The 15,679-nt window shown below is 44.5% G+C and overlaps 1 protein-coding gene across 1 annotated transcript; it reads left to right on the top strand.

Moving 5' to 3' along the window:
* Positions 1–510: 510 nt before the first annotated feature.
* On the top strand, positions 511–15,527 carry ABRAXAS2 (abraxas 2, BRISC complex subunit). The gene is made up of 9 exons (XM_063405123.1): positions 511–633; positions 1,984–2,074; positions 4,919–4,955; positions 6,857–6,923; positions 7,328–7,518; positions 8,069–8,188; positions 8,852–8,936; positions 10,474–10,588; positions 13,823–15,527. The coding sequence occupies exons 1-9, from the start codon at positions 562–564 to the stop codon at positions 14,290–14,292; spliced, it is 1,248 nt and encodes a 415-aa protein (XP_063261193.1). The 5' UTR covers positions 511–561; the 3' UTR covers positions 14,293–15,527.
* Positions 15,528–15,679: the final 152 nt, after the last annotated feature.

The raw sequence follows: 15,679 nt of genomic DNA, 5'->3' as shown, positions 1-15,679 counted from the left end.
GAGGGAGCTGGGAAGGGGCTGGAGGATTCCTGAGGGAGCTGGGAAGGGGCTGAGCCTGGAGCAAAGGAGGCTCAGGGGGACCTTGTGGCTCTGCACAGCTCCTGACAGGAGGGGACAGCCGGGGGGGTCGGGCTCTGCTCCCAGGAACAGGGACAGAAGGAGAGGGAACGGCCTCAGGCTGGGCCAGGGGAGGCTCAGGGTGGACATCAGAAGGAATCTCTTCATAGAAATGGTTGTTAAAGGTTGGAAAGGGCTGCCCAGGGAGATGGTGGAGTCCCCACCCCTGGAGGTGTCCTAGGAACCCCTGTACGTGTCACTCATTGCCCTGGGCTGGGTGACAAGGTGGTGATCGGTCACAGGCTGGGCTCGATGGGCTCGATGGGCTCGGCGCTCTGTTCCAAACTCAATTCTCCAACTGCACCCACAGTTTCCCACCCTTCCCATGGGGGTTCTCCCCTGCCCCCGGGCCTACACTCCCCATGATGCCCCGCGGCGCCGCCGGAAGCGGGCGTGCGTCCGGCGCGCCTGCGCCGTGGCGGCGGCGGCGGCGGTGTGTCCGTCATGGCGGCGTCCATCTCCGGCTACACCTTCAGCTCCGTGTGCTACTGCAGCGCCAACAGCAGCGCCGACCACGTACGTGCCCCCCGCCGCCGCCCCGGGCTCGCGGGGCTCTCTCACGCTGCACTCCGGCCGGCGGCTGCGCTGCGGAGCTTCTAGGCCGCGCCGCCGCCGGTGGGGCCCGGCCGCGGGTCACAGCGGGCGGGGGCGGCCCCAGACGGACACAGCGGGGCGGGATGCGGGGCGTCCGGGCGGCTCTCCGCGGGATGTGGGGTGTCCGGCCTGTGGGGTGCCTCGGATGCTCCGCGGGGTACCCGGCGTCGGGGGTGGCCGGTTTGCTCCTTCCCGGGTAGGATGTGGGGTGTCCCGGCTGCGCCCTGGGATGTGGGGTGCCCGGGGTGCCATTCCTGGAGTGTGGGGTCCGCGGGATGCTCCCCGCGGGATGTGAGGTGCCAGGGCAGGGTGTGGGGCCCGCGGGATGCTGCCCCGGGATGTGGAGTACCAGGGGTACCCCCGTGGGGTGCCCGGGCTGTTCCCCGAGATGTGGGGTACCAGGGGTACCCCCGTGGGGTGCCCGGGCGGGGTGCGGGGTGCCCGGGCGGGGTGCGGGGTGCCCGGGCGGGGTGCGGGGTGCCCGGGCGGGATGCGGGGTGCCCGGGCGGGGTGCAGGGTGCCCGGGCGGGGTGCGGGGTGCCCGGGGGCTCCCCGCGGGGTGGGGCTCCCGCAGGACACGGCTGTGGGAGGAAAACGCTCCTGTCAGAGCTCCGTGAGCGGCTTTCCAGCAGCTGCGACTGACCACGGGCGCAGTGCAGAGCCGGGGTGTTCCCGAATCGCTCGGTTGTGTTGGCACGGTTTTAGCCTGAGCTTGCTCTTTTTCTCTGCGCCTTGTGCCAAAACCTCCTGATTCCAGCTTGGTCCTCTTCTTCGTTTTGGGTAGGGATGGAGAATAAGTTAATCTACCTTAAAATTGTCTTACTTTGAAATTGCCTTCTGGGTTTTGCACTCCCTGATGTTGTTCAGGGTCCAGCCCAATCTCCAGGCTAAAATCTGTGTAAGTCCATGCAGCTTCAGCTCCTCTTCCCTTGGCTTTGCTGGAGCAGAGCAGCATCATGCTCAGGCCTCCTTCTTTTCCCCCTGTAGCTGGGGCTGGGGCAGAAGCCTCCCTTTTGTGACGTGTTTGCCGTGTGTAAGTTGTGTGTAAAATGTTCCTTTTGGACAACCCATCCCTGCAGTGTTGTAAAAGGATGCTGGCAAAGCAGAAAATCAGCTTTGGTAAAACCTCAGGGCAGTTTATACCCACTGCAGCTCAGATGGGGCTTTCAAACGTCATCTTTGTTTCAGTTTGAAGCTAATAAAGTTACAGTAAATGATTGCATATGGTGGATTTTTTTTCCTATTTTTAATCTTTTTTTTTTTTAATTGCAGGAAGGATTTCTGCTGGGAGAGGTGAGACAAGAAGAGACTTCTAGCATTAGTGATTCACAGATCAGCAACACTGAATTTCTACAAGTGATAGGTAAGTGCTGTAACTTTGATTCATGCTGAAATAGGCACTGCTCAGGTTTCAAGTCTTCAGGAGGTTTCATCAAGAGTTGTTTCTCATACAAGACCATCACAGGGTCTGTCAGACTTTCAGGATCACTTTTGCCACAGTGTCTGTGTGTTTGTGCTTGAGATGTGAGGAAAGGAAACAAATCTTTTTAAAAGTTACAGGGGTTTTATGCACCTCCTTTTACGGAGGAAAGATTGTGTATTGAAAATATTTCTCTGCATTCCATGGTGGAAAAATTAATGTGGGGAATTTCCTGCTTGATACGGTTGCCTAAATACAGCATGTGCTCAAAATGAAATGAATTCATTGCTTGGGTGACTGATGCTGAAAGGGGCAGATTTTCAGTAGCAGGTTTGGATGGATGGCTGGGAGTTGGTGACATCATAAACTGTCACAGCAGCACTGGACAAGGAATATTTGTCAGACAGTTTATTGATAAGCACAAGTTCTGTACAGCTGATGTGTTGTAAAAACTGAAGAAAGATCCAAGATCTTGCTGTTAAGTGTTGGTTGAAGGACATTTTTATTAGACACGAGTGAGAAGCTGTTGCATATTTGGTTTATAGAAAATAGGAAAGCCCTGAAAGAAACTGCTTTCTTGTTTCTGGATCCATAACCAGCTGTTAAATATATTTAAACCTCCTTAAATACCTGGCTTTGTGAATGTGATCCCAGAAAACAAAGCAGGGTGTGCATAAAGCTCAGTGAAAACACCAGCAGCTCTGGATTGACTCCCAGATGTTATCCTGACACAAACCAGGTGATCTGTGAACAAATGCAGTGGTACCACATCACATCCCAGGACATTTCCCACCTTGCAGTGGTGATGGGTTTGTGCTCTAGACTCCAGCATGAGTTTCCTGTTCTGGTTATTCCAAGGAGAACAGGGCTGGTAAATTGACTGTGAAGTGTCAGCTATGAGCTAGATTGCAGAAGATAAAAGTGTAGCATTTTTTGTGTTTGCATATAATCACTATCAGAGTGTTGCTGATGGCTCTGTGTGTTCAGACAGAACTGACAGAGCCAGTCATTTTTAGGTTTTTAAATCAGGCCTTGCTCTTCAGTGGTCACTGATCTTGGTTACTGTTGGCAGTGATGTCACCACCTGCAGCCTTGGCCTGGTTTCCTAAACCAAGTGTTTGTGGTGTTAAAAATTGCTCCTTTTTTAAATCACCCCTTTGTCACATTATTGGTTACAGTGACTTCATGAAAATGGAAATTATCCACTCCCAAAGACCTTCTGGATATTTGTTTATTTGCCATTTTTACTTCAGTATTTATTCATCAAAATTAACTCTTGGTCTCCCAGTTCAGCTCACGGCATTGACAGTTTTGTGGCACTGTTGTCACAGATGACTTTTAACTTTCTTTTCTATCTACTTAGTGGTGGTGTTTAAATATGTAAGTGTGTGTACATAGTATGTGTACTAGATACGTATATATATAAAAATAAGTAAAAATAAAATAATTTAAAATGCTGTCTGCTTTGTGGGGTCTGAGCAGGACGTTTCTTGCTTCCTGTTTCTCAAAACTCAAGGTCTGTGTAGCAACATCATTACCCAAGAATCAAGGATGTTGTTGCAGTCAATGTATTTGGAAGGAATTGGCCAAAGTTGGAATAATTGTACTTACAGGCTTTGTCAGCAGATTGTTTCCATAGATGCCTGCATGATGGTGTGAAAGCATTAGAGCTGATACAATTTTATATCAGCTAAAGGGAGTCAGTGCCTCTAAAGCAGCATCCCGAGGAGCTCCTGCCAGTGAGTGTGCAGTTTGTCAGGCTGTGTGCTGCAGTGGGTGCCCAGGGCCTTGTTCTGACACACACCAGAGGTGCTGTGGCTGTGTGCTGGCTGCTCTGGGAGCTGTGATCCAGCCCTGCCTGTGCTGAGAGGGAATCACTGCAGGGAGGCAGAGCCCCAGCAAAGTCACTGCTCAGTGCAGTGGGCTCTGCTGGAGGAGTGGGAACCTTTGTGCTGTGTCCTCACAGAATCTCAGCATGCTTTGGGCTGGAAGGGACTTTAAACCCCTTCTTGTTCACCTCCTGCCAAGGGACACCTTCCACTACACCAGCTTGCTCCAAGCCCCTGAAAAAATAAGTCATGCTTGGTGTGGGAAAAACAATGAAAGATTCGATTTTTTACTCTTTTCTCACTCTCCTCTGAGACTGCTGACATGTTACAACCTTTGCTGATTAAATAAGCATCTTAGCATTTATCACAACCTTTGCAATGAAAAAACACTGCCCTGACTTTTTAATATTTCATATAACAGAATTATAAAGTGCAGCTAAATGTTTTGAAATTGCTTTTAACCCCTTTTCTCATTAGAGATTCTGTTTGCCTTGCCTCTTTAAACACTACAATGGATAATATTTCAGAGATTGCCTTCCCCATCCCTTTTTTATTTCCTTCTGCTGTAATAAACAATGTATATGCAAGTAAGCTGTTGTGGAAAGGTGTAGAAAAAAGAAAATAAGAAATGCCTTTGTGAGGAGTTTTTAACTATCAAATAATATCAAAAGTGTGTATTTGAGGCTTAGATAAATCTCTGTGTATCTGAGCAAGTGTATGCCTTGCTTATTAAAATATTTTTCTGTGTAAAAGGGCAAATTATGAAGTGAAGGCAGTTTTCTGGGTATGGTGCTGTGTCATTGTGTTGAGACATTAAGGGCACTGTGTGGTCTGACACAAATATTTCTTGCTCAGTAGCTCTGATGTGGAAAGTTCATGCAAGATATGCCACTGTAATTTCTCTTTGTCAGGAGCAGTTGGACATACGTCACTTTTGTTTGTTTGTTTGTTGTTGCAGAAATCCATAACCATGAGCCTTGTTCAAAACTCTTTAGGTAAGCTTCTTTTGTTGTCTTGCTGTGGTGGCTGCAGAATATAAAAATAGGGAGCTCCCTGCAATATATTAGCATTTCAAATGTCTCTACCAGTGTTTGCTCATCTGATGGTTTCACAGAAACACACAGAAATGGCCCCAGCCATGACAATCAAAGTTAAAGTTTACATTTGTAGTGCAGCTTGGGAGGGGTTTATTTCTCTGTCTCTCTGGATTTCCATCTTGTGTAGCTGGTGGAGGTAGGGCAGCAGTCAGGCCAGCTCATATCTCTCTGATGATGAGGATGAATGTCAAAATCAATTTAAATTATTGTGGTCTTGGGCTGGCTCTGCCTGGTGGGTTACAGCATCCCCTGTGTGCCCTGGCCCTGGTAACTTGCTGGGTTAACAAGTTGGTTTGTGCTTAGTGGTACCAACCTGCACCAACTAATTATTGTAAAATTTTCAGCTTCCTGGTTATTTTTGCCTTCTAATCTCCTGAACTCCAGAATTTAAATTAAATATGGGGCTAATATATTCCATTTAACAGCTTCCATCTATTTGCATGTAGATTTTCTCTATAGCCTTCACTTGTTAAACAGTGATGGCTTCTACAGCGCTGTCTAGAACTCCTTTTGAGAAGGAATTCCCAATTAATCTCCTCTTGTCTTGAGAGATTTCCAGCCAATTAAGAAGACACAGTGGCTTAGGCATTATGATTGACGCTGGTTGCATTAAAGAGAAAAGCTGCAGTCAGTCACTTGCTGGCTGATAATTACAGAGAGGGTACTCTTAACCCAGTGATTGAAATGCTGCAGACTCCACACTTGGGGATAATATCCCAGTGTCTGCTCAGCTCCTCCTGGATCCCAGGGAGGCTTTGTGCAGCACATATCCACACGGATCACGTTCCCTGCTTCCCCCAGGCAAGGAATTGGTTGTTAGTGCCAGAGCTGATGGAGGGAGGGGAGCAGGCAGGCTCTCACTGCGTGCTGCTGCTCAGGAAAGCTGATGAATTCATTTGCTGCACAGCACCAGGAACTCTCACAGCTTGGACACTTTTTATCAGGACCAGAGCTGTTGGTTATTCCTGTGAAACACAGACAGAGAAAGAGTTGGGTATCCACTGCTTACCTGGATTATAAATAAACACTGCAAACGTGCATTGAAAAATTGTGCAGATATAACACAGTGTCTCAAATTTGTGATTATCTGTAGTCTGAGTTTTCCCAGCAACTTACACCTCGAAGCAAATGGTATTTCCACTCTTATTTACCAGCCAAGCACTGAGCTCAGGATTTGGTGCTTTTTTTACCCCGCCCCCCAAAAGCTGAAGTTAAAACCCCTAAACCAGAGCATTTTCGTTCACTGCTTTAGGTGTTAGTGTCAGCTCTTGAAAGAGGAGTCTATTTTAAAATGGTTTTCCTTTTATTATGCACTCTGATCTACCTGAATTTCTAAACCTGTCTGCATAGGTAGATTTATAAATTCCTAAATCTTTTGTGTCCACAAAATAACAACATGTCAGGGTTTGGGTTCAGCTGTGGAAGCAGAACCATATGGAAAGACCATGATACTTTGAATTATTGCTGACTCTTTTGGCTTCAAGGATCCAGCCATGTGAGTGCAATGGCAGGATTGGAGCTCAAGAAATTGATGTGGAGTTGCCTCTAAAGTGGCCCTGCTTTCATTTCTTCTGGAGTGATAGGCTGGCTTCTGATTATCCAAGCAGGGTTTTACAGAATGCTGGTCAAAGTAAAATTGCACAGTGCATTTCTGTTGCTAAAAGAAAGGCTCTGGAAGTTGCTTTGTATTGTCTAGAATGCCATCTACTTGTAGAACACTCAAAGTATAAATTATTTATTTTATGTGTAATATGTGTGTATAAACTGTACCTACCTCTCTCTCTTCCTCCTTTTTCAAGCTTTTATGACTATGCAGGCAAAGTTAATGAGGAGAGTTTGGACAGGATTCTCAAAGACCGAAGAAAAGTAAGTTTTCTATCTTTTCCTCCTGTTCTAGGCATTAGAAAGAGTGGGTTTGGAAAACAAATGAAAAAAAAAAAAGGTAGTTAACTAGAATAAATACTTTCCTTCACAAATCTGATGGTTTGTTTTGATCCAGAGCTTATCCTGTACAGAAGTTGTTGGATTTGTGGTGCTTAGATTAAACTGGGGGCAGTATCTAAGAAATGCAAAGGATTTAAGTGTGGGTCTCCAAAAGTGTAGGGCTGTATTGACCATCTGAAGCTCAAATGTTGAGGAATTGAGTTTGTTTTGTTGTCCTAAAGCTTGTGGGTGATGGTGATACCACAGTTTCAGCCCCTGTATTGTCAGAAGGTGAATCTGTGTCTCTCAGGTAACACTGGGTTTTTCCTGGTGTTCTTTGATTACAGAACGTTATTGGCTGGTACAGATTCAGGAGGAACACTCAGCAGCAGATGTCATACAGAGAGCACATCATTCATAAACAGCTGACACACATCCTCGGAGTGCCTGACCTCGTCTTCCTCCTCTTCAGCTTCATTTCCACTGCAAATAACTCAACACATGCTTTAGAATATGTGCTTTTTAGACCAAACCGAAGGTAAGCAAACTCTGTCAGTGAACCAGTCCTCATTCTTTGTTCTGCCTTCCACTGCTGTTCTTTAAACTGTTCAGGAGTTTGTACAATTGCACTTAAAGAAGGCTTTGTGTTTGTCCAGTGATGTCTTGGGGTGCTTGTTAATGATGACAGTTGTTTGGGGTTTTTGTGCAAATAATTTATAAATTAAAATTAGGGTGAGCAAAAATTCTTTTCAATCTCTATCTCATCAGACAAAAAAAAAAAACCTATTTTAAGAGACATCAGATGTCACTACCATGTTTCTTCTAGTGGATCTGAATGTATCTCTGGTAGTTTAAGTACATTTCAAAGGTTCTAAGAGGTGTAGAGATGGCCCTACACTAAGGGAGTTTTTGATCCTGCATTTGTTTTGAACACAACTTGTAATATTCAGCTACTTTTATAACAAACCTAATGCAGAAGCTTTAAAATTAGATCAGTTCTCATCATCAGAGGGGTGGGATAATATCAAGGCTTTTGTAAAGACTCTTTTTCAAATGAATTAAGAAATCTTTCTGAACTTTCTCTGCAGGTATAATCAAAGGGTGTCACTTACTATTCCTAACTTAGGCAACACTAGTCAACAGGAATACAAAGCTTCTTCAGTGCCAAATACTTCTCAGAATTATGCCAAAGTTATTAAGGAACACGGGTAAGGACTTTTCCTTTTTAAATAAAGTCTGCAGCAAGCTCTACACTCTGTACCTCACAGAGAACACCACAAATGTGCATGCTGAGCAGCAAAAAAACAGTCCTGGAGGAGAGTGGTTAGTTTCCAGAGTGCTTTTTTCCTGCTCAGAATTGGATCTTTCAGAAGAACCAAGGGAACTTGGTGCACTCTGCAGAAAAGCAGAGCTGGTGTGGCCAGTCCATGCTGCAAGCTTCTGACTTTATTCCCACCCACCTCCCCAAGGAATTCTGTCTGCACTTGAACTCTGCCTCAGAAGCATTGAATTCTTGATGTTTTTCTTGAAGTATTTTCAATTAAATGCAATAAATTCAAAGTAGCTTTTCTGACTGTTAACAATGAAATTATACAAGCTTAAAGATTTTGGCACAAGCTTAATCTCATTCAAATGAGACTTTATTGTTCCAGAAGGAATTTTGGTATTGAATATGCTGCTGTCCAAATTTTTGTTTATGACAATATGGTACATTTTTAGCAATATACTATTGCTAAAATAGCATATTTAGCAATAAGATACATTTTAAAAATACAGTGATAGACTACTTAACAGGAGTTCAAAGACAGCATGAGCTAGAAACCTGTATTGTCTTTTCTCACTAATGATTTCTGCTTTGTTTTTGTTTTTAGTACTGATTTTTTTGACAAAGATGGAGTGATGAAGGACATCAGGGCTATCTTTCAGGTTTATAATGCACTTCAGGAAAAAGTACAGGTAACATCCTTTACTCCATATTGGTCTGTATATATGTGGCATCTTTTATTCGTCCTTTGGTTAAAGCAGGAGTTGAGGAGATTTTTAGAGCTCATAAACAATTACCATGAACTGTAGGGAAATAAGTCTGACTTTAAAATTAAATGTTTCGGTTTCTATTTAATGTCAGCATTTGCAGTGGCTTGTGTGAAAGTGATTGGTACAAATAGCATTGTTTTTTTCCCTTTTGCAAGTAAATGATTTAATACTTAGTGGTTTATGGGAGGTGTTAGTCATTTTTAAGGATTTGCAGTGAAGAGAAGCCCTGCTGAAGGCTGCAGGGATTTGCAGAGGTTTAAAAATGACTCCTGGCTCTGGGTACAGAGCAGGAGCAGAGCACCATCTGTTAGTTCAAACTTGTGAACATTCTGTGTGGAGCATGAGCGAACCCTGCTCCGAATGTGCCAAAGCATCTGAAAATGCCTGGAGTGTCAGCTCTGCCCATTGTGAGCTTGTCAGCTCCCAGCTTGTCCTGTGTGAGCAGCAGGGAGCTGTGCTGCCCCCGGAGCTCACACAGCTGCTAATTGTGCTGCAGTCACAGCTTGTTCCCAGCCTTTCCCTCTCCATGCTCCCTGGGGGGGTTGTGTCTGCCCAGCTCAGCTCTGCTGCTGGCTCCTGGAGCAGGGAACAAGGAGAAATCCCTCCAGACACCCCCTGCACCTGCCTGCACAGGGGGAGCTGCTGCTCTTTCTCACTGGGAATTTGCACCTTCCACCCTCCTTTGGGAGGTGGGTGAGGCAGACACTTCCAGGGCAGCTTCAGGGAGTAGGAAGGTTTCTCCTCAGAGATGCATGCATTAGCTACTGGCATTATTCTGCAGTGCTGTTTTTGCCAGGAGCACGGCTATCCTCTGTGCTCTGCTGGTGTTTCAATTGCTGTCTGGAAAAATGGAAATGGGCTTCTTTAGCCTGGAGAAAAGGAGGCTGAGGGGAGACATTGTTGCTCTCTTCTCCCCGGTAACAAGCAACAGGAGGAGAGGAAACCACGTCAGGTTGCACCAGGGGAGGTTTAGACAGGAGATTAGGAACAGTTTTTTCCCTGAGAGGGCTGTCAGGCATTGGAACAGGATGTTGGAATCATCATGCCTGGAAGTGATCATGACCAATACTTAATTTCAGAGGATCACAGAATGCTTTGGGTGGGAAGGGACCTTAAAGCCCATCTCATTCTACACCCTGGAATTCCACACCTCCCACTGTCCCAGCTTGCTCCAAGCCTCATCCATCCCAAACACTTCCAGGGATGGGACACTAACCAGCTTTGGATCTTATTACAAATCTTCTGTCATGATGAATTATTTAGAAATGCTTTTCTTATAATGCAGCAACAGCCAGTAAAGAAAACAATTTTGAGGTTGAGTATTTCTGCTACAGTTAAATCCTGCTTTTAGTTTTGTGCTTCAGTGGCTTCTTGTCCAGTAGTAGCTTTATTAACGTTGTCCTGAAACTATTTCCTTTATTTTTGCCCAGTCTTAGCATATCTTATGTTTTTCTCCCAGGCAGTATGTATAGATGTAGAAAAAAGTGAACGCGTTGTTGAATCTTTTCAAGCTGATGTAAACAAGTTAAAAAGGCAAATTGCACAAAAGAAGAATGAAAAAGAACAAGAAATAAGTAAGTTACCTTTTAATTATCTTTTTTTTTCCAGAAGCAGATGCTGTGAGGAGAAAAGGTTTTGTGGAGTTAAAAGAATTGTTGTATTGCTGATAACTCATGGGAAAAAATATCCCATTGGGAAGGGCAACATGATGGATTTCAGTTGAATGACACCTGAGCTGTGAAAGTGTGTGTTGCAGGTACTTCTGCTGGAATCATCCAGAGTTAGCAAGCTTAAAATACAGGAGAGACAGCTCTGTAAAGAAAGAATGAGCAAGTCAGTTCTGGAAATCACACAGGAAAAGATCAGTTCTAGGAAAAGTGAAAAAAAAGCGCTAAAATCTGGAGAGATTCTTTTTGAAGGAAAGAAACAGGGTACTGTGCTCACAGGCCAGGAGCTATCAATGGTTTTATAAAGTCTTTATTCCCACTCCCATTTGCTGACTTAGTGGTAAAAGATGTTTAGCACTGAAGGACCACTTTTGAGTGTTGAGCTAAATCTTTGTAGGTGCTCATCTTATTTTGCTGCTCCATAATTCCCTGAGTCACTGAGCCTTGCTGTGTGAGCAGACTTGGCTGATTGCCACTGTCCCTCCTTCCTGAACACTGAGCGTGGCCTCAGGAGACTTTGGTTAGCAGTAGATAAGTTTTGTGGAGCACTTGGTTCTTTCCAAGAAGGCATTGCTGATCTAATTGAATTTGTGAGTGCAGGGGAAGACTGAAGGTGGAGAGTAGAGGCGGAGAAGAGGCAAATGGGAAGTAAGACAAAAACCTAAATAATTCATGAGCAAATTACACATTTCAGCAAACACTGCCTCTTTTTACCCATGTATTGAAATGATAAGCAAATAATGAAATTTTGTCATTTTAGCTGTGAGGTGTTTTTTATTATTTCTGTATCCTGTTATCTAAAGCAGTGTGTGACAAAAATATGGCTTAGGTGGGTGAACATCCTAAACTCTGCAATGGGCCTGCTGCTGCTGTGACTGATACTTTAATTTTCTCCAGGCAGCAAGGTACTGCTATCACATGAGCATTTTAGTGCAGTTTGATCTGTCAGCCCAAGTTCTTCTTTCTCTGAACCTCGAAGATAAGGTAACAGAGCCAGGATTAGCCCAGGACCATTTAAAAGGTGGAAATAAATGAGTCACTGCTGTTTCCTGCTTGGCTGTAGATGAAGTAGGCAGGGAACTGCTACTATGGGGAAGCAGAGGTGGGTATTTGGTGTGACTGGAACTGATCCCAGCACAGATGGGAAGAGCTGGGGGAGGAGGAGGAAGAGCAGTCAGTGCTCAACTCTGGGTACTACCAGGGAGATGCAAATGCTGGACTGAGAATTCATGCCGGAGCAGAGAATCATGTGAGAGGGCTGAAACAAGAAAACATGCAGCTTGGAGCTCTGCAGTATTTTTAGATGTGAGTAGTTAATTACTGAATCTGGCCTTCTGTTCCCTCCCTGCTCAATGCTGGGAGAATTTCCTTGGTTTTAGTGAGGAGAAGGAAGCGTTTGATTCCAGTTCCTGCAGGAGTGCTGTGAGAGAGCTTGGTGTTCTTACAAACTCTGGGTTAACAGGTTATGACTTCAACACTCCATTATAAAAGGAACACTTGGAATTGCAGTTGCCAGATCACTGAAACAATCCTGTGACAGCAGGATGTTCCAGGCTCTGGTGAGTGCTGTGCACTTCCCAGATGCCAGGAAATCTCCCACTGCAGTGCTCCTGTTGTGGCCCAGAAATGGAGTGCTGTTATGTAGCCACTTGAGGGAATATGCTCTTTTTATTCCCAGGAGACATCTCAGTGGCTCAAGGAACTCTCACCCTCCATTTGGGATTTCTCCAGTGTTCCAGTAAATAGAGCTGATCCCATTGTGTCCATCACCTTACACATTCCAGTGTCATTTCTGGCAGGTTTATTGGTTAATAACCCCTTAGGAACCAGTCAAAAACTTCAGCCTCTCCCAGTGCTTAACAAAACTTCCTGCCAGGAAGTCTCTCCTTGTGTCTAGTGTACTCAATTTTACCTTTCTGCAGCAGCCTCTTAGGCACATTTTAAAATAAAATGGTTTCTTCAGTCTTCCCTACTAATCCCAGTTATTCCAGCCTTTCCTCTTAGGTCATGATTATTAGATCTCTGATGAGTCCTTGTGTTTTTAGTGTTTCTCCAATTTTCCCTATTTTTTAAACCGTGGTGTTCATAGTTAAATATGTTCTGGTTGTATTTTTAACAACTACAGTGAAATGATCCATACCTGTATCTCCACAGCTGAGCACACCTCATGCATATTGATATAAAGAGTTTACATAAATCAAGTCCCTTTTTTGCAGAAGGATGCAAGTGTTCCTCATTTTGCAGCTCTTGCAGTTCATTATTCCTGTGCACGTCTTCCTCAAATTATTTTCCAAACCAGCTCATTTAAGATGACTTTCACATTCCTGTTCTGATACCCTGCACACTCCCAGATATAATCCCATCATTTCGATTTTTAATGTGAGTGCAGTTTTTAAAATAATAATTTGAGAGAAGAGGACATGGTGATTTCTTTCTGGGTGTTGTAAGATTGTCCCCCAGCAAAAGCGGCATTAAAAGAGAAAGTACAAAGGGATCTTTTTAAGATACAATATCAAATATCAGTTATCATGGATGAAAAGTGAGTTGAGTTTTACTGAATAAGACACTGGAGAGGAACAGGCAGGTTGAGCCCTAACACAGGGGGCTTTTTGATGTGAGAAGGATCTGAAAAATATGGAAAAAAAAAAAGATGTGGAAACAGCAACAGGCCGTGGAAACATCCCGTAGCTGTGATTTTTGGGAGCTTAAACTGGAGGAAATTACCTGTACAGGATGACTGTGCACATGAAAGTGCAGCGTGCTTGCCCTTGGATAGTTTATTTGCTTTCTGACTCATGTTGGGTTTGAAATGGGATCACTGGGGTGATTGAGCTGTGCTGATCCTGATGAGGTCATGGCTGCACTGCCAGATTTAGGGAAGTTTGACGTGCCCAAGGAGTAGGACGCAGCATTAAGCAAGATTTGATGTTGACAGTCAGGGGTAGAGTATTGATGACTCTATAAGCCTAAAATCAGGAGTACAGAAGATGAGCAGAGCAGGCTGAGAGGACAGGATCCAGCGCTGGAGTGCCAGGGGTGAGCATTTTCTAACAAGCAGAAAGAGGCGAGGTGGTCACAGCTCAGGTACGTGGAGCCCGTTGCCAGGAGAGCTTTAAGTCCCCCCTGTTCTTTGCTTTGCAGGAATGCAGCAGGCCATTTTAAGCAGGCAGATGCCGGCAGACAGCATGGAATCCATGTTTGTCCCCCGAATGTCCTACACGGGCTTTGCTGTGGAGGGCTGCACGCTGGACGACTCGGACGTGTCGGATCCTCCCCCGCCCTACTCGGATTTCAGCACAGCCTCCCAAGACAGCTCCGGCGGCCCCGGGCTCCTGGAGAGCAGCGGGGTGTTCATGCCCCGGCCTCAGGCCGTGGGTTCCTCGGGTTACGTCCCCACGAATGCAGGATTGAAGTACTCTGGCAATGGGGCATCCGTGCCGCCCTCCCAAAGAGCGCTGGCTGACAACGGTGACGAGTCAGAGGACAGCGATTACGAGAACCTGCTTGAACCCACAGAGTCCTCTGACAGTGAATACTCACAGAGCAGGGAGCCCCGACCTTCAGCACACCCCGACGGCGACTCCAGGAACACTCAAACTTCTCAGATTTGACAGGGGGGAAAACAGAAAAACAAAATCCACGTGACACTGTTTTTTCATCATTGTTACCGAGAGATTTTGGGGATTTAACCCGGAGGAAATGAACTACACAGGATGACTGTGCACACAAAATGTAGAAGACTTGCACTAGATGGTTTATTCACCTTGTGATACGTTTTGCAAGTTTTATAATGGAATCATTAGGATAATCAAGTTGTACTAATACTGATGAGGTTCATGGATGTACTGGTAAATTTAGGCAAAATGAAATTTATAGAGATCTTGTAGCTTTTGTTGCCATATTTTCTTTAAGACAATAAATTGGGATGTAGTAACTAAGCACAGTTAGTCTACAGATAATGTTCTCAAATCAAAACTTACCTCTTGCACTATCATGCCTTGAATTTTAATTTTTGAAAGGGAATAATAAATATATCATCCGCCTTCAGAATAGCTTTCTATGGTAAGCCAAATTGGCCTTTGCAAGCAAAGTGATTTTGATAATTCTGAGGAGCCTGATAGGAAAAGATGTGGTCAAACTCCTCCTGTGGGCATGCCCTCATCAGAGGAGGGGTTTGGTTCGACCTTTTTTACAAATAGAATGTGTCTCACTTCAACTGATGGTTGCCTTTTTTTCTGTAAAGGGTGTTGAGGGGGGTGGGATGCCGGGTAAATCATCCAGATGAATGTCATAAATAGAATTATTCTGGTTTCACTGGGTTTACAATGACTTTACGCCACACTAGCCTCATTTATTGTCTCATGTGTTCTTTTAGCATAAATATGAAGTGCACATACAGGAGTAAATGACCGACAGAAGTAGTAAATCCCATCATGATTGGACTTTGGAGTCTGCAAATTACAAACATCAGAGACTGCTACTTGCATTTTATTTGCATCTGAGTATTGGATTTATGCTTCTAGATGAGTTATTTTATGTGATAAATAGGGGATAGGGTAGGAGAAGATTGTGTGGAGAGTCCCCTGGGTTTATTACCTCTTTTCTCTGAGTGAGACATGTAAATGATTATTTTAATTTGAATTACAGCTCTTGTCAGAAAACTGCCGTTTGGGATAAATGAAGTGTGGTATATTAGAGAATTTCATGTTTGGATGCACTTACTTTTATTTAAATACTGCTTGTATGCTAACGTTGCCCAAAATATGTGAAATTGTGCCACTAAGAAGTTTGTATTATTGGACTTTATCCCTGATATGTAAATGAGAAAATACACATTTTAAGATGAGGTTATCTGCAGCATTTATCACTCTGAGGTATCAATAGCCACTTCTTTGGTTTACATCCAGAACAGCAAAGCAGTTTAAAATTTTTAAATATCTCAAATTTACACACTGAAATTTTACTCTTTCGGATCATATCCATAGGCAAAAGTCTGTT

This window comes from Prinia subflava, chromosome 9, assembly GCF_021018805.1.
Source record: "Prinia subflava isolate CZ2003 ecotype Zambia chromosome 9, Cam_Psub_1.2, whole genome shotgun sequence".
NCBI lineage: Eukaryota > Metazoa > Chordata > Aves > Passeriformes > Cisticolidae > Prinia > Prinia subflava.
This window is presented reverse-complemented; position numbering and strand designations above follow the sequence as displayed.